The sequence below is a fragment of the Narcine bancroftii genome, chromosome 1 (assembly GCF_036971445.1).
Source record: "Narcine bancroftii isolate sNarBan1 chromosome 1, sNarBan1.hap1, whole genome shotgun sequence".
Classification (NCBI taxonomy): Eukaryota; Metazoa; Chordata; class Chondrichthyes; order Torpediniformes; family Narcinidae; genus Narcine; species Narcine bancroftii.
The window spans coordinates 161,499,209-161,518,474 of NC_091469.1; the positions used below are offsets into that span (position 1 = coordinate 161,499,209).

The window sequence follows — 19,266 nt, forward strand, 5'->3', positions numbered from 1 at the left end:
CACCACCACCTCACGACCATCCCACCACCACCTCACAACCATATCAACACCACTTCACCACCATCTCACCACCATCTCACCACCACCTCACGACCATCCCACCACCACCTCACAACCATATCAACACCACTTCACCACCATCTCACCACCATCTCACCACCACCTCATGACCATCTCACCACCATTCCACCACGACCTCACCACCATCTCATCACCACCTCATGACCATCTCACCACCATCCCACCACCACCTCACCACCACCTCATGACCATCTCATCACCATCTCACCACCATTCCACCATCACCTCATGACTATATCACCACCATTCCACCATGACCTCACCACCATCTCACCACCACCTCATGACCTCCTCACCACCATTCCACCACCATCCCACCACCACCTCACCACCACCTCATGACCATCTCATCACCATCTCACCACCATTCCACCATCACCTCATGACTATATCACCACCATTCCACCATGACCTCACCACCATCTCACCACCACCTCATGACCTCCTCACCACCATCCCACCACCACCTCATGACCATCTCACCACCATCTCACCATCATCCCACCACCACCTCATGACTATCTCACCACAATTCCACCACGACCTCACTGCCATCTCACCACCACATGACCACCTCACTACCATTCCACCACAACCTCACCACCATTCCACCACCAGCTCACCACCATTCCACCACAACCTCACCACCATCTCATGACCACCTCACCACCATTCCACCGCGACCTTACCACCATCTCACCACCACCTCATGATCACCTCACCACCATTCCACCACAACCTCACCACCATCTCACCACCATCTCATGACCACCTCACCACCATTCCACCACAACCTCACCACCATCACACCACCACCTCATGACCACCTCACCACCATTCCACTACGACCTCACCACCACCTCATCACCACCTCACTACCATCTCACCACCACCTCATGACCACCTCACCGCCATTCCATCGCGACCTCACCACCATCTCACCACCACCTCATGACCACCTCACCACCATTCCACCACGACCTCACTGCCATCTCACCACCACATGACCACCTCACCACTATTCTACCACCACCTCACCACCATCCCACCACCACCTCATGACCACCTCACCACCATTCCACCACCACCTCACCACCATCTCACCACCACCTCATGACCACCTCACCACCATTCCACCGTGACCTCACCACCATCTCACCACCACCTCATGACCACCTCACCACCATTCCACCACAACCTCACCACCATCTCACCACCATCTCATGACCACCTCACCACCATTCCACCACCACCTCACCACCATCTCACCACCATCTCATGACCACCTCACCACCATTCCATCACCACCATCTCACCACCATCTCATGACCACCTCACCACCATTCCACCACCACCTCACCACCATCTTACTACCACCATCCCAAGGGCCTGAGTTTTGATTGCAAATGATGAAATAAAAGGAAAATAGTCAATGTTGAATGAAAAAATGGTGGCGGTGCTGAGCTTTTATATTGGAAGGCTGCCGCTGGTGTGGACCCGGGAGTGCGGGGAGAGGAGATATGGTTCAGCCGCCAGGTCCTAATGCCAGCTGCTGTGTACAGGCTTTAAACGGCCTGTTAAAGGAGCCAACGGTGTTTTCATTTAAAATCCTGCAACCGTGGGGTCTGTGCTCTGCAGAGGCCATGAGGGGCTGTAGACTCCGGGGGAGCACAAGACCAATGCGGCGTATCAGTAATGGGTAGAACCCCCCCCTTTGAGAAGGAGAAGCAGAGGAGACAAAATCCACATGATGGTGACCACAGGAGTGGACTAGCAAGGGGCACATTTGCTGAAGGACCCACACAATTTGCGGACGACTTGTGGTCAAGGGACATGCACGGACAGCAGGCTGCTGGAGACCGGCTCATGGGAACCAAGTATCAGTGCCGGGGTCTGGGAGGGTGCTGAGGGCAAGAAGGTCTCCCAAAGGGCCTCAGGCAAAGGCCTCCTGGTAGTTTCGGAGGTTTGGACCTGGAGCTCAGGTTGCTAATGGATCAAACGGGTCTGTGTGACAACAGGGACTGAGGGATTGTGGGAGGCCACCCTCTTGTGGGTTTACGTCTAGGCCCGTGTGTCATTAGAGAAGGTGCATGCGGTGTCCAAAAGGACAGTGTCTGAGTGCCAGAAATAGTGCCCCCCCCCCACAATGGGATCAAATGTGCCGTTGATACTAACAATGGGATTTTAATTTGAAAATGTAAATAGTGCATGACCAAGGGGCTGTATTAATTTACCTCTTCTCGTACATAATCAACAATTTGAATAGTGCATTTAGATGTAGTTCTGTGTACTTTAGGGGGAATTTCTTCACACTGAGAGTGGTGGGGGTGTGGAACAAGCTATCAGCTGAAGTGGTGAATCCATGCTCAATTTTAACATTTAAGAAGAATTTGGACAGGCACATGGGTGGGAGGGGCATGGATGTCAGTGGGACAAGGAAAATAAAATGGTTCGGCACCGATTAGAAGGGACAACGAGGCCTGTCTCTGGGCTGTAATGTTCTCTGGTTCTATAGTTTGTGATTTGCTGTGTTGTAGCTTGAATAAACTTTTGTAAAAGAAAGTGTTGGAGACAAATCCACAGTCAGTGACTCTGAAGGGACTCTCTTTTGCTTCTCTTTCTTTCATACAGTAGGGGGCGCCAGGCAACATTAATGACGACTCTTTGTCTGCCTAATGGCAGGCAGAAGGCAATTTTGTGTAATATTACATGACAATAAAGGAATCTTGGACTTTGTGGCGTACTGACAATGGATCTGGGGCACCTCTACCTCTGTTCAGGTTCAACATTGCCTAACCATCTCTGCACCAGCATCCCAGCTCCAAGTACAAACCTGCCATAATACACAGGCAGGGTCAACCCGTCCCATTCAAATGGAGAAGGAGTGTGCGGAATGGGAGAACAGATCTGGTTCTGAACCCTTCCTTGGGTTTCCATGAACCCCAATTCCTGCTGACCCCACCCTGATTTTAACTTGGGCGGGAAGAATGGTGGGGTCTTTCCCAAAACATTGCCGAATGAAGTCCCACAACGTCATGGGGCCCAACTGAGCTTTCGGGAACAGAAACCCGCTAAGGATTATTCTTTTTTTAACCATCCTTTGTGGCGACAGAAGGATCAGGATTGTGGTGAGATGTAATTACACCACTAGGCCACCAGGGGTCATCCTGGTGACCTTGTCTATAAAGCAGTCCAGAGATACAGTCTCGCCTTCCAGGTTCGTCTTGCAGAGAGACAAGACCTCTTAGTGTACATATTAGTTTATTAAAGCTGTCTTATACTCGCACTGCTGGCGTGGTTATTGTTAGTACAAGGATATAAAGCACAGACTTCACGGACACTGAAAGACCTTTCCTTACATGCCAATTTCATTGGTGGGAGCAACGTCGTCGTAGAGTTCCTGATTCTGGACTGGCTGTTTCATGGCTTGAGTTAGAGATGGAGATTCTTTGACTTTGACCAATGTCTTCTTCCTGATGTCATCATAGTTGATATCCACGCAAGTCACCTTAATGTATCCATCTGCAGAGGAGAACATAGAAAGAGGAATAGGTCAATGGTTCTCAACCTTTTTTGGTCCAAGGCCCACCTGGCTTCATGCCTAACATGCCATGGCCCGCGAGTGACAAAATGACAGAAATATTTTCAGGTTAAAGGAAGTCCTGCAAGAAACAGACCTTTATCTGCGTTTTGAGCCCCTGCTCCCCTGACTTTGTGGCTTGGTTTGACAGCTACAAATTTGCCGAGGATACCACAGTAGTGGGTCATATTAAGAGGGTGATGAGAGAAACGTGCAGGAGAGAAACTGAGAACTTGGCTGAATGGGGCACCAACACCAACCTCACACTCAATGCCACCAGGGCCGGTGCTAGGAATTGTGGGGCCCAATTAGAAAATTGATAGCGGGGCCTCTACTCTACAAAAGTCGAAATTATGTTTTATATTTCGTGTCGTATGCCAGTCTTAGCCAAAAAGCATTAAATGCTTGATATACTAAATATTGAAAGACAATATGAAAGTTTTAATTTTTTTAATACAAGTTAAGACAATTACAGACCTACTGTTTATGCAGGTCTTTTAGAAACAGACTTTCCTGACTTTTTTATTTGCAAAATCTTTCAAAATAACTTCAAAGTTTTAGTCATGTCATTTTCTATAGAGAGCATCGCCAAATTGTTTAGTCTCTCGAGTCAGGAAAGTCTGTTTCTAAAAGACCTGTGCATAAACAATATGTCTGTAACCAATTTTAGTTTTGAAAAATTTCTTTCGCCCGATGCGACTGTTACAGGCATTATTCAGTAAATCCTCAAAGCAATAAAAACATTAGGAAATGCTGTGAATCGATTGTTTGCTACCAGGTATTCAAACAGAGCTTGAGGCTTAACGACACTGAAGGGAAGAAAAATTTTCAGAGCTTCAAGTTTTTCGGCCAACAGATAACCATCCACGTCCAGAACTGTACACAATCCTCCAAATATGGCCTCACCAATGTCTTGTACAACTTTACCACAACTCAATTCAAGTCTCGGCAACATCGTAGTAAATCTTCTCTGTGCTCTTCCGATGCTACTGATATCCATTAAATGTGGTCCCAAAAAGAATCCATTAAACACGATCCCCAACCATCTCTAAGTGCATCCATTAAAAGTTGTACCCAAAAAAAAGGTTTTTTTCTCACAATCTGGAGGTGGAACAGTGGCAGGTAATAAATAGTGGCCGTAGTAATAATTGTCGAGAAGGTGAGAGGCAGAGAGTTAAAGGTGAAAGATCTCTGAGATGCATTTATTCCAATGCAAGGAGTGTGGTAAACAAGGTGGATGAACTGATGGTGTCGATTGACATGTGGCGATATAATGTGAAAGCAATTAGTGAGACATGGTTGAAGGAAGGTTGTGACTGGCAGCTAAATATTCCGGGGATTTCGCTGCTTTAGATGTGACAGAATTGGCGGGGTACGAGGGGGAGGTGTGGCCTTGCTTGTCAGGGAAGATATTACAGCAGTGCTGAGGCAAGATAGACTGGAGGACTCATCAAGCAAGGCTCTATGGGTTGAACTAAAAAATGTGAGGCTACAAATGTAGGGGTATATTATAGGCCACTGAAAGAGGATAGGGAACTGGAAGAGCAAATGTGCAGGGAAATAGCTGAGATGTGTAGTAGAAATAGGGTTGTGATAGTTGGGGATTTCAATTTTCCTAATATTGATTGGGAAACACAATCAGTGAAAGGGCAGGATGGCTTAGTCTTTGTACAATGTGTTCAGGATTGCTTTTTACAGCAGTATGTTGAGGTTCCTACTAGAGGGGAGGTAGTGTTAGATCTATTGTTAGGGAAAGGAATAGGGCAGGTGACGGAAGTGTGTGTTGGTGAGAACTTTGGATCCAGTGATCATCGGTCCATTAGCTTCAACTTGAATATGGAAAGGGATAGGTCAGGTCCGAGGTTGAAGGTCTTCGAGTGGGGGAAGGGTAAATTTGAAGAAATGAGAAGGGATCCGCAGAAAATTGTATGGGCTGATCTTTTTTCTGGAAAGGATGTAGAGGAGAGGAGATTTGGAGGTTGTTTAAAGAGGAGATATTGAGAGTACAGGATCTTTACCAGCCAATCAGATCAAAAGGCAAGGCCAAAAGCCTAAGGGAACCATGGTTTTATGGAAAAAATTAGGAAGTTGGTTTGGGATGAGGGGAGCATTTACTAAATTTAAGAAGCAAAAAATGGATACGATGGTTGATTATTACATAGATTGCAGAAAAAACCGGAAGAAAGAAATTAGAAAGGCAAAAAAAAGGTATGAGGTGTCATTAACTGATAAAGTAAAAGTGAATCCTAAGGGATTTTACAGATATGTGAATAGTAAAAGGGGGGTTAAGGATAGAATAGGATGGAAAATGGGAGCGGTGAAGTGTGCGAGGAACATATCAGATGGGAGAGATATTAAATGATTTTTTTTCTCATCTGTGTTCACGAAGGAAAAGGACATTGGACTATGTGAGATAAGTGAGGCCAATGGCTTAGTTATGGAAAAGAGGGATTAGTAAAGAGAGGGTTTTGGAGCTTCTAAGGTCAGTAAAAGTGGATAAGTCTCCTGGTCCTGATGGGATTTTCCCCAGGACATTAAGGGAGGTCAGGGAGCAAATAGTGGAGGCAGTGTCAGTGAGTTTGCAACGATCACTGGAGGAGGGTGTGGGGCCGCGAGATTGGAGTTGTTAAGAAAAGGCACGTGGTGTCAGCCAAGTAATTGTAAGCTTGTAAGCTTGACTTCGATGGTAGGGAAAGTTATGGAGGGTATTCTTAGAGATGGTGTGTATAAATATCTGGATAGGCAGGGATTTATCACGAGAACCCAGCATGGGTTTGTGAAGGGGAAGTCATGTTTGACGAACCTTGTTGAGTTTTTCGAAGAACTGACAAGAAAGGTGGGTGAAGATAGGGCAGTTGATGTAGTCTATCTGGATTTTAGCAAAGCTTTTGATAAGGTTCCACATGAAAGGTTAGTAAGGAAGGTTCAGTCACTAGGGATTAATAGAGAAATAGTAAGATGGGTTCAGAGGTGGCTGGAGGAGAGACAGCAGAGGGTCATGGTGGACAACTGTCTGTCAGGATGGAAGCCTGTGACGAGCGACGTGCCTCAAGGATTGGTGCTGGGTCCCCTGTTGTTCATAATTTATATTATTGATTTGGATGATGGGGTGGTTAATTGGGTAAGTAAATATGCAGACAATATGAAAATAGGGGGAGTGGTGGATAGCAAAGAAGGTTTTCAGGGATTACAGAGGGATTTGGTTTGTCTGGAGATTTGGGCTGAAAGATGGCAGATGGAATTTAATGTAGAAAAGTGTGAGGTGCTTCATTTTGGAAAAAAAAATCAAAATTGGACATATGTAGTAAAGGGGAGGACATTGGGGAATCCACAAGAACAAGGAGATCTTGGAGTTATGGTGCAGCGTTCCTTGAAGGTAGATTCCCATGTTGACAGGATGGTTAAGAAGGCATTTGGTATGTTAGCCTTCGTAAATCATAGCATAGAGTATAGGAGCTGGGAAGTGATGCTGCGACTGTTTAAGACATTGGCGAGGCCAGGTTTGGAATATTGTGTTCAGTTCTGGTCTCCAAATTATAGGAAGGATATAGATAAGGTGGAGAGGGTGCAGAGAAGATTTACCGGGATGTTGCCCAGCTTAAAATACCTCGAGTACAGAGAAAGATTGAAGAGGTTAGGACTTTATTCATTGGAACGTAGACGGATGAGAGGGGATTTGGTAGAGGTGTTTAAAATTATGAAGGGAATAGATAGACTAGATGCAAGTAGACTCTTCCCCCTGAGAGCAGGGGTGGTTGAAACAAGAGGACACAAGTTGAGGGTGAGGGGGCAAAATTTTAGGAGAAACATTAGAGGATGTTTCTTCACTCAGAGAGAGGTGTCTGAATGGAATAATCTTCTGGAGGAAATAGTTGAGGCAGAGTCAATACTTTAATTTAGGAGGTGACTGAATATATACATGGATAGGAGGGGGTTGGAGGGTTATGGGCGGAGAATAGGTGGAGGGAACTAGCGGAGTTGGTTGAGTGGACTCGAAGGGCCGAGATGGCCTGTTTCCATGTCATAAACTCTTATATATGTCTTTAGTTGTTTCAGTAACTACCCCTCCATCAGTGCTCTGTTTTAGTCTGGTGTCAGTTAAAGCTGCTTCAAGGTCTGCTGTGTGTTTCCTTATTTCCGCCTTTTGTAAGCTCTGAAAGCTATTTAAAAATCCAAATAATTTTACATGGCTTTTAAGCTGCTTAAATCTCAGCTCTAAATATTGAATAGCTGTCTAGCACGAAGCTGAAGCACTGAACTCTGTGCTTCTTCTGGATCATCTAAAGCTTGACCTTTTGCCTCATATGAAAACATTCTCTTCCTTCTACGTAGTTTTTTTTCTTGAAATTGTCTAAACTCCAATGGTAATTCAACAGCTTCAGCCGATTCATTTGCGCCTATTAGGACATCATTAAAACTGCCCTCCCCATAAATTCTTGGCCATGATAATAGTTTTTCAAATGACTCCATGCCTTCATCAAAGTCCTTTGTTTCACCTTGTAGTTCCTTGCTTACATAGTTAACTTTAAAAAGCATGCCAAAATATCAGAGAAACTAAACATTTGTAGTCTTTTAGCTGGTTTGCTAAAGGTTCAGCTTCTGCTTTTACCTTGGGCTCGTCTGTTATCTCTGATATTTTCACAAGTGCATCATATACTTCTCCAACCTGATAACGAATAGCTTTAACACTATCAATCCGACACTCCCACCTTGTGTTGCTCAAGGGTTTCACTGATAACCTGGGTACATGTTTGTTAAAAACTGCCCACCTCTTAGTTGATGCTGAGAATAATATGTAGATCCTTTGCAAGATCCCAAAAAATGTTATAGCATCTGGACAACACTTGGCTACATCTCCGAGTAAAAGGCTATAATTGTGACATGCAAAGGGTACAAAGAAAGCTCTTGAATTATCCTTCAACAGTTGTGCTTGTACTCCAGATGTGTGACCTTTCATGTTGCTACCGTTGGCCTCGAATGTCTTTCACCTCTAAATTTAATTCCTTCAGTATGTTTAATCATGTTTTATATAAATCTTCTCCTGTGCTACTTTCAACCTGCATAAACTTTATGAAATGTCCATAAACACCTGAAGGAGCCAAGTGACCATCAGACGTTACACGTATCAGGTGTGCAGTCTAAAATTATGGCGTAGTACTGAGCTGCTCTTACGGGTTTCAGTATCTCATTCAAAACAGCTGTAGCCATAATGTCTAGTAGTTCATTCTGAGTATCTTTTCCTAAATAGTGATTATGTATTTCATGGGTTTTGAGTTTTCGCAAATGTTCTTCAAGAACAGGGTCAAACTTTCCAAACAAGACCTAAAAAGTTTCCATGGTGTACACTCTCGTTACCAACTTTTTCCTCTGTTCCTCTAAATGCTAGATTTCTCTCAGCAAGAAACTGCGCTATTGCCACTAGCCTTTTGAATACTTCATTGACGATTATTTCAAGTACTTTGTCAATTGTCTATCCACTACAAAGTCTTTGGTGTAACTCCCAGAAACTCCATGTGGCTTCCAAATGGTTTTTAGAATTTACAAGCTCACACAACCTTGTATGAAGATTAGACCAGTTGTTGAATCCACTCGTTGATAATGCACTGGTTGTGTTCTTACTAAGAAGTTTACGACAAAAGCAATAAATTCTATCGGCAGACTGAGGGTATATAATCCAAGGTCTTTCAACTCACTCCCTATTTGGAAGTTGCCTCTTACAGTGAAACTTTGAAAAACACAATCCCTTTTCATTTCGTGGAAAGTTGTTCACTGGAATAGAAGGACCTTTCATTGTTAGATAATCTCTTACATTTTGATTATATATGCTGGCCAGTTGGCTGGGTCATCATAAATGTTAATTACAACTGTACTCATGGATGATCCATCATTGCGAGATGTTTGGGCTTGGTCTTTTTCGACTATAAGTGGACCTTCTGCTTTGGCACTGTCTTCTGGTGTATTGAGATTGTCTTCAATTTGATTCGCAGCTGGGTCATCCTTTTCTAACTTGTTATCGATTTCATCTTTGAATTCATCAACTGGAATTGGACTCAAACCTGTATTGCCATTTTCTGAATTGTTTTTGTTTTCTTCATCCTCAATACATGGGTGCTTCAAAGATGGCATGACAAGGAATTTTGTGATAGCACCTCTATGTTTTTCATTCTCAGCTACCTTAGCCTTGGCCAGTGCTCGTTTCTGGTTGCCGCTTAAATACTTACGGCCTTTGTCTCTATCCCTGCTTGCGCTTGCCATGTAAAATCACATACAAATTTTAAGCTGCTAATTCTCTGGGCCATACTTTAAAGATAATAAAAGTATATTTAAAAATGTTCAGACTTAAAATTGCACAAAAAACTTGACGTTAGCAATTTGTTATAAAATTGGACTCGACATTCCTGATATCATGTCTACGTTGTTCCAACAGTAAAACAATCTTGTCATCGTCGTTGGGACAACGTAAAAAACCACCGTCAAACCCGCTTCTTTTCCTCGTCAGCTTTACGTTGTTCCAGCGTCACCTGCTGACCTTGGAACAACGCACCCAACTCTCAACTTGTGAACGCCACCGAACGGCAAAACAAGCGACCGATTCTGGATTTGTTGAATGACGACAACTTCGATTAAGGTAAGAATTGCCTTTTTTTTAGTATAGGTTAGGTTAGGTTATGGTTTAGTTCAGAACGGGGGACGCACTTTAATTTTGCTGTTTTTTTAGCTTCTCGTCAAATGTCCAGCGCTAGTTTGTTGCTCGAAATTTGGCGAGAAAATTGACGGAAAAACTGATGCGTGTAACGGCTGAAATTCGCCCTTGAAGAAAACAATTTCTGCATGGTCAAGCTAAACTACACCTGTTCCAAATCACTAAAAACATGAAATAGGCTATATTAAGCCCTGGCAGTGCAATAACATAGTTAGTAACAGTAGCCTAGTGCTATTTTGCTACTAAATCAAACCACTGCAAAATTATGAAACAATGACGGAGACAGCCTTGTAAAGATGAATAACCCCGAGATGTACAGTACATGGCCCTATAGCTGAATAACCTTGTAAACCAGCTCATAAAGATGTAGGCTATAACCCCCACAGCGACCTAGCCTGGTAAAGATCAACTTAAACTCACCTAACTTCGGGGTTATTCATCTTTTCAAGACGCGAATATCCTCACCAATTCCATCTACGATTACTAACATTGTCAGAAATTCTACGCTTTGGGCCTAGGCTATTTACGTTCAGCCTAATTGCTTAAGCCTAGACTATAGACTAGGCCCTAGGCTAGAGCATGACGCTCTCTCAATCTCATATTAAAGGACAAGTTCTCTTATTGATTAGCCTAAAGCCCGTTTTGATCTTGATAATAAGAAGAGAGACTTCATCATCTCCGGAATACATCGATCTTACTGGGTCAAATGAATACGAAACATGAAATTTTTAGCTAGGGAGACAAAGAAGACCTTGAGCTAGTAGTTTAATCGAAGATATATTTCCTAAAAATATTTCACTGAGATAATACGATCAATTAAGGGCAATAACTTCACGAGTTCACTGACAAATGTCTCAGTTTATAAGGCCTTTAGTATTATTATTTTCTGACCAGTTTAAACAAAGTTCGTCACAGTGTTCTCTGCTCAAGGCCTGGGCTCAAACATGTGCATGGGGCACAATTTGATCAAATAGGCTTAAAACCGGCCCTGGATGCCACCAAAACCAAGGAGCTGATTGTTAACTTCAGGAAGGGAAAGCCAGAGGTTTACGATCCAGTGATCAGAGGTGGAGAGGGTGAGCACATTTAAATTCTTGGGAGTCACTAACTCGGAAGATCTTTCCTGGACCCAACACTCTAAAAGCATCATGAAGAAAGCACATCAGCGCCTCTACTTGCTCAGGAGTTTGTGGGGGGTTTGGTACGACACCAGAAACCCTGGCCAATTCCTACAGATGTGTTGTGGAAAGTGTGCTGACCGGCTGCATCGTGGTCTGGTATGGGGACACCATAAGCGTAAAGCACTGAAAATAATAGTGGATGCAACCCAGGACATCACAGCCAAAACCCTCCCCACCATTGAGAACATCTACAGGCAACGCTGCCATCGGAGAGCAGCAGAGATCATCAAGGATCCACACCACCTCTGCTCTCACTGCTGCCATCAGGAAAGAGGTGTCGGGGCCACAAGACTTGCACCACCAGGTTCAGGAACAGCTGCTCCCCCTCCACTCTCAGCCTCCTCAACAACAAACTCAATCAGGGACTCATTTAAGGGCTCTGAAGTGTGCACTTTATTGATTTTTATTCCACTCTGTATTGCACAGTCAGTTTGTTTACATTTCTTTAACTCTTTCTATGTGTACACTGTGTTCACTTTTTTTTTGCACTACCGATAAGTGGTAATTCTGCCTGACCCACAGGAGAAAGAATCTCAGGGATATCATGTATATACTCTGACAATACATCTGAAACTGAAAAATCTGAATATGAATCTAATTTAAAGAATTTTATTTAAAATTAAAAAAACACACTGCAAGCATGCCCTGAATATAAAAATTCCCAATCAAAATCAGAGCTCAAGCCTCTTTAGAGAGACCCCTGTTCCTGAAGTTTCTTCAACAGTTTCCACATCCTTGGATCTGTTGTAGATAATGCACATCTGGGATTTGCCTCGTCTTGGTCCTCCCGGGTCTGACCCACCCTGACCTCAGTGGGCCGAGAAGTACACCCGGCAGCCCATCAGTGGGCCAAAGCCCACTGGTTGGAGAGACTGGGCCAGGTGAATGAATGGATGAGACGCAAAAGCCTTGAACTTTGCAATGCTGAGTACCCAGAATATTAAGGGAACAACCGCGATGTTGTAGTTGCACAGGTATCCATAGTATCAGGTACAATTCTCCTGTTTCTTTGTCACTACAAAGGTTGATGAGTGCAGAGCTGTAGTCATTGTATATATGGATTTCATCAAGGCATTTGATAAGGTTCTGCAAGGTAGAACATAGAACACTACAGCACGGTACAGGTCCTTTGGCCCTCGATGTTGTGCCGACCCATATATTCCATAAAAAATACTATATCCTCCCTGGCCCTCTGTTTTTCTTCCATCCATGTGCTTGTCTAAGAGTCTCTTAATTGTCCCTAATGTTTCAGTCTCCACCACCATCCCTGGGAAGGCATTCCAGGCCCCCACAACTCCGTGTAAAATACTTATCCCTTAAACCTCCCTCGTGTTTGCTGTTCCTGCCCTGGGAAAAAGATGCTGGCTGTCCACCTTATAAATGCCTCTCTCAAGTCTCTATCAAGTCTCCGCTCCAAAGTGAAAAGTCCTAGCTCTACTAACCTTGCCTCATGAAACTTATTTTCCAATCCAGGCAATATTCTGGTAAATCTCCTCTACACCCTCTCCATCTCTTCCACATCCTTCCTGTAATGAGGTGACCAGAACTGAACACAATACCTTAAGTCTGGTCTCACCAGAGATTTGTAGAGTTGCAACATGAGCTCTCGACTCCTGAACTCAATCCCCTTATTAATGAAGCTCAGCATCCCATCGGCCTTCTTACCTATCCTATCAACCTGTGCGGCGACCTTGAGGGATGTATGGATTTGGACCCCAAAGGTCCCTCTGTTCATTTACACTCTTTGGTAACCGACCATTAACCCTGTACTCAGTCTTCTGGTTTGTCCTTCCAAACTGTATCACCTCACACTTATCTGGATTGAAATCCATCTGCCACTTTTCCACCCAACTCTGTATCATGTGTCTATCCTCTTGTAACCTTCATCAATCTTCAGCTCCATCCAATAACTCTTCCAACCTTCGTATCATCCACAAACTTACTTACCCATCCTTCCGCCTCTTCATCCAGGTAATTTATAAAAATCACAAAGAGCAGGGGGGTCCCAGAACAGATCCCTGTGGCCCCTCCACTAGTCACCGACCTCCAGGCAGATACTTTCCTTCCATACTACTCTGTTTTTAATGTGAAAGCCAATTTTTCATCCACAGGGTCTTGCTCCCATGGGTTCTGTGCCTCATGACATACTGAACAAGTTTTTCATGGAGGACCCATGGGGAATCTGGAAGGTTAGATCACACAGGATCCAAGGAGAGAGAGCAGAGTGGATAGAATATTGGCTTTATGGTAGAAAGCAGAGGGTGATGGTGCAAGATGGTTTCTCGGACTAGAGCCCTGTGACTAATGGTTAGTGCCTCAGGGTTCTGGGCCCATTCCTGTATGTCATCTACATCAATAATTTAGATAAAATATACATGGCATGGTTAGCACTTCTGAGGATGTCTCTAAAGTGTCTGGTATTGCAGATGGTTGCCGAAGATTGCAGTAGGATCTTTAAACCTGTAAGAGCTTTTGGCATATTGGCCTTCAAAATCAAAATATTGAGTATAGGAGTTTGGATGTTATGGTAAAGTTGTATCAGACATTGATGAGGCCAAATTTGGAGGATTATGTGCAGTCTTGGTCACCGAACTGCAGGAAAGATGGAAAGATTTACTAGGATGTTGCCTGGACTTCATGAACTGAGTTACAGGGAAAGATTAAACAGGTTAGGACTTTATTCCCTGGAGTATAGAAGAATGAGGGGAGATTTGATGGAGTATTTAAAATGATAAGGGGGGAATAGACAGAATAAATGTAGATAGGCTTTTTTCCATTGAGGGTAGGTGAGATACAAATTAGAGGACATGGATTAAGGGTGAAAGGAGAGAAGTTTAGAGGAACTTGTATTGGGAAGGGTTGTGGCTGTCATGTGATATCCAAGTCCCACACCTGTACCTGGAGTTGTCAGTCTTGGGCCCCTCTAGCCATGTTCTGTAATAGCCACAATATCCCAGTCTGTATTGGGAAGGATTGTGGCTGTCATGTGACAGCATTGCCCCCTACCTAGTCAGAGGACACACCAGCTGCCAATCAAGGTTTGGTTCTGCCCCACCTTGCTGTTGGACCCATGTAAATTACCTGGACTGCATTCTCCAGCCTGCCTGTACTTAGGCTTGGGCCATTGGCTATTGTAACCCTCCTGTCACTGAGCCATTTTCACCCTGTAAATGATCTGGACTGGGCCAGATCTCTTTTGACTCTTTGTGGCCCGTGAATATCACCTTTTGTATTGGGTTGGGGTGGGTTCCTAGGCCAGTTGGTTAGAGCCGTGTCCTTTCAGGGTTAGGGTTAGGGTGGGCCACATAGCCACATAGCGTTAGCTTGATCTGATTGTTTATTGTATGTGTATTTGCGTCATTTCCTAAGTTTTGTTGGTTTTCCTTCATTACCCACAGTGCACATCCATCCCTTTGCGAACTGTGTGTTTAAGTTTATTTAGCATTTAGGTCCTGTTTTTCCATCTGCATCTCTTGAGAATAAACTTGTGCTTTGTACCTCGATCTTGGACTGGTCCTTATCCTGTGGGTCCCACGCGAACTTTCATTTATAACGGAACTTCACACAGAGAGGGATGGGAGCGTGGAATGAGCTTCCAACTGAAGTGGTGAATGTGGGTTCAATTTTAACATTTAAGAAGAATTTGGTCAGGTACATGGATGGGAGAGGTATGGAGGGATATGGACTGGGTGCAGGTCAGTGGGACCAGGAAAAAAAAATGGTTCGGTACAGACTAGAGGTGCTGAGGTGGCCTGTCTCTGTGCTGTAATTTTACTATCTTGAGTGATTGAACAGGTTGGCAGAGGAATGGTTGATGAGATTAAATATTGAGAAATGCGAGATGTTGCATTTTGGGACATCTAACATGGGTAGGACCAGCACAGTGAAGGGTAGGGATCTGGGACTACAGGTATATAGTATCTGGAAAGGCACAGGTAGATTGGATGGTCAAAAAGGCTTTTGGCACATTGGCCTTTATCACACAGAGTATTGAGTACAGAAGTTGGGAGGTCATGTTGCAGTTGTATAGATCTGCGGTAAGGCCCCCCCGACCCCCCTGTGAAGCATTGTGTTCAGTTTTGGCGTTGCCAAGCTGGAGAGTGCACAGTGTAGATTTACGAGGATGGGCTTTATTCTCTGGAGCGCAGGAGGATGAGGGACGACCTCATAGAGGTGGACAGGATCATGGAGGAATAGAACAGGTGAACACACAGAGTCCTTTGCCCAGAGCAGGGGAATCAGTAACCAGAGAACTCAGATTTAGGGTGTTTGGGGAGGGGGGGGGGGGTGAATGAAATTTAACAGGAATCTGAGGAGTAGCTTTTTTTTCCACAGAGGATGGTGGGAGTATGCACGCGTACATGTGCATGTCACAGGCAGTTGATTGTAAGAATTACGGCATCGCCAGGGACAAGGCCTCACTTAGCACAACTGCAGCTACCAATTCTACATTTGGTTCTGTTTTAAAATGGCATGGTCAGGACTTTTTGTAGTTACATTTTTAAATTTAGACATGCAGCAATGGTGGTAACAGGCCCTTTCGGCTCACGAGCCTGTCCCACCCAATTAACCTACAACACCCTCACGTTTTGGAGGGTGGGAGCAAACCGGAACCCCCCCGGAGGAAACCTATGCAGACACAGGGAAAACGTTGGATTTGAAGCTGGGTTGCTTTTGCTCGCCGTGCCTCCGTTATTTCAGAACTCAACTCTCGACCTCCTGGCCTGCTTCACATGTCCCTCCACCAGGAATTTTACACAGTGGTGGGAAACACCATCCTGCTTCCCCTTATCCTGCCACAGGCAATGCCTCCACTTTCCCTGCTGTAAGCCTCCTTGTCCCCCCAAGATATGACCGCATCAAGAGATCTCTTCTCCACCTGTCCAGGCTTCAAGAGCATGCCTATTTTCTATGGCTCTACCGCGGCTCTTATGTCTGGAATTCCCTCTCTTCCTCTTTGGTTTTTCTCTCTCGTTTGTCAGCCTCCTAGCCCTCGGCCCATATCTCACTGAGGGGTTTGAATCAGTGCTCATGTGCTCGGACCTGTGATATGCTCAGGACGATGGGGGTGGTCGCACTGCCTTGACTACTGTCTACTTACACGAGCCGTCTGGTGCCCTCGCCAGCCACTTGCCCTCGGGATTGTCAGTGATGCGGATCACCTCGAGGTACTCGCCCTGCTTGCAACTCAGCTCGTTCTTTCCTCCCTTGTAGTCCATCGTCACCTTCACGGTCTGGATCACCTCAATCGGTCCAGAGAACTGTACAGAAAACAGAGGATTGGTAGATAAGATCATAAGACATAGGAGCAGAAATAGGCCATTCAGCCCATCGATTCTGTCCTGCCATTCAATCATGAGCTGATCCATTATCCCACTCAGCCCCACTGCCCAGCCTTCTCCCCATAATCTTTGATTATGGGCTAATCAAGGACCAGAAACGTAGAACGCTGCAGAACAGAAAAACAGGCTATGTGGCCCTTCTAGTCTGTGCTGACCATCATTTCGCTAGTTGTACTGACCTGCTCCCATTCCATAACCCTCCAGACCTCTCCCTTCCATGCAGCTATCCAATTTATTCTTAAAACACAAGATCAAGCCCGCATTCACCACATCAGATGGCAGCTCATTCCACACTCCCACCACTCTCTGAGTTAAGATCTTCCCCCCATGTTCCTCCTAAATCTTTCACCTTTCAGCTTAAAACTATAACCTCTCATATTTATCTCTCCGCAATCTAAGTGGAAAAGCCTTCCTCCATCCACTCTGTCTAGACCTCTCATAATCTTGTAAACCTCCATCAAATCTCCCCTCATTCTTCTTTGCTCCAAGGAATAAAGTCTCAACCTGTTTAATCTTTCCCTGTAGCTCAACTGCTGAAGACCTGGCAACACCCTGCATGCTTTCTATCTTATTGATATCCTTACTGAAGAACCTATCAATCTCTCTCTTAAATACACCCGACCTCCACAACCATCTGTGACAACAAATTCCACAGATTCACCTCCCTCTGGCTGAAGATATTTCTCCTCATCTCCATTCTAAGTGGATGCCCTTCCATCCTGAAGTTGTGCCCTCTTGTCCTAGACTCTCCCACCATGGGGAACAGCCTTTCTACATCCACTCTGTCCACACCTTTTAACATTCAAAATGTTTCAATGAGTTCCCTACTCATTCTTCTAAATTCCAATGAGTACAGGCCAAGAGACATCAAACATTCTTCATTCATTCCCAGAATTAATCTTGTGAACCATCTCTGAACCCTCACTAACATGAGCACATCCTTAAATGAGGAGCCCAAATCCACTCACAATACTCTGTGAGGTCTTACCAGGGCCTTATAAAGCCTCAACATAAAATCCATTTTCTTAGATTCTGTTCCCCTCGAGTGAATGTAAAAGAGTAATAGACAATAGACAATAGGAGCTGGAGTAGGCCCTTCGGCCTGTCGAGCACCGCCATTTTACAGATCATGGCTGATCACTACCATCAGTACCCCTTTCCAGCCTTATCCATAACCCTGAACTCCTTTGCCCACTAGAGTCTTATCTAACTCTCTTTTGAACACATTCAGCGAATCTGCCTCTACCACCCTCTGTGGCAGAGCATTCCACAGATTCACACTTCTCTGGGTAAAAAAATGCTTTCTCATCTCCGTCCTAAAGGGCCTACCCTGTATTCTTAAACTATGCCCTCTAGTCCTCGTCTCCCCCCATCATTGGGAATAAGTAATCCGACTTCACCTTGTCTATCCCCCTGATGATTTTGTATACCTCAATCATGTCCCCCCTCATCCTTCTAAACTCCATCCGATACAATATCGGAGTAGAGATTTCAGGCGAGATGGTAACGACTTAAGATACAGGAGGATAAAATGAGCTGAGGCAGGCCCATTTGTAACATCTGAAAGACATTTGGGCCGATCCGTGGATAGGGGAGGATGGGGGCTATTTGCAGGCAAGTGCTCAGGTAGGCAGGTTGGCTGGCATGGACAGGATGGGCCAAAAGGCCTGTCTCCATGGGTCCATTGTATTGGACGACCAGAAGGGATTATAGATTGGAGAGCATTCATTACCTTGAACTTCTTTCTCATATCCTGCTCCCTCTTTTTCTCTTTCTGCTCCTTCTTTTCCAGTTCTTGTCTTCTTTTGTCCTCCTGCTTTCTCTCCTGCTCTTTCAGCTCTTTCAGAGACCTTTCACAGTGGGTAAAAGATATTAATGAATAGAAAATGTTTTCAGCCACAAGTAACCCTTGGAGTGCACCATCCAAACCAACGGTTTGACCAGCGAGTAGGACGAGGCACACAGTGAATCTACGGGCACTCATTGTCTCTGAAGTGACTCACATTTGCTTCTCTGTCTTGGGCTAATGATGCCTTTATAAAAGTTGACAACTTTGGTGTATTTACGTACATGCCAAAGGAATCTTCATCCATCCTGACTTGGAAATATATCACCGTTCCTTCACCATCGCTGTGTCAAAGTCGTGTAACTCTCTCCCTGACAACCCTGGGAGGTCTGGAGGGATTCAGGAAGACAGCATCCACCACCTTCCCAAAGGCAATTAGGGATGGGCAATTAAAAGGGGGGGGGGATTTGATATTTAAAATTATGAGGGGGATAGATAAAGTAGATGTGAATAGGCTCTTCCCCTTGAGGGTAGGGGAGATTAGAATGAGGGGTCATAAGTTAAGGGTTAGGGGGAAAAAGTTTAGAAGTGAC

The 19,266-nt window shown here is 44.7% G+C and overlaps 1 protein-coding gene across 3 annotated transcripts in view; it reads right to left on the reverse strand.

Moving 5' to 3' along the window:
- Positions 1-19,266, reverse strand: part of LOC138735676 (FYN-binding protein 1-like) — a 181,813-nt gene that overhangs the window by 57,701 nt on the left and 104,846 nt on the right. For all 3 annotated transcript variants that reach the window (XM_069883876.1, XM_069883866.1, XM_069883884.1), the window contains exons 7-9: positions 18,620-18,737; positions 16,647-16,806; positions 3,441-3,603 (exon numbers count right to left, since the gene is read on the reverse strand). In XM_069883876.1, coding sequence (XP_069739977.1) covers positions 3,441-3,603; positions 16,647-16,806; positions 18,620-18,737 — 441 coding nt within the window. The remainder of the gene's footprint in view (positions 1-3,440; positions 3,604-16,646; positions 16,807-18,619; positions 18,738-19,266) is intronic.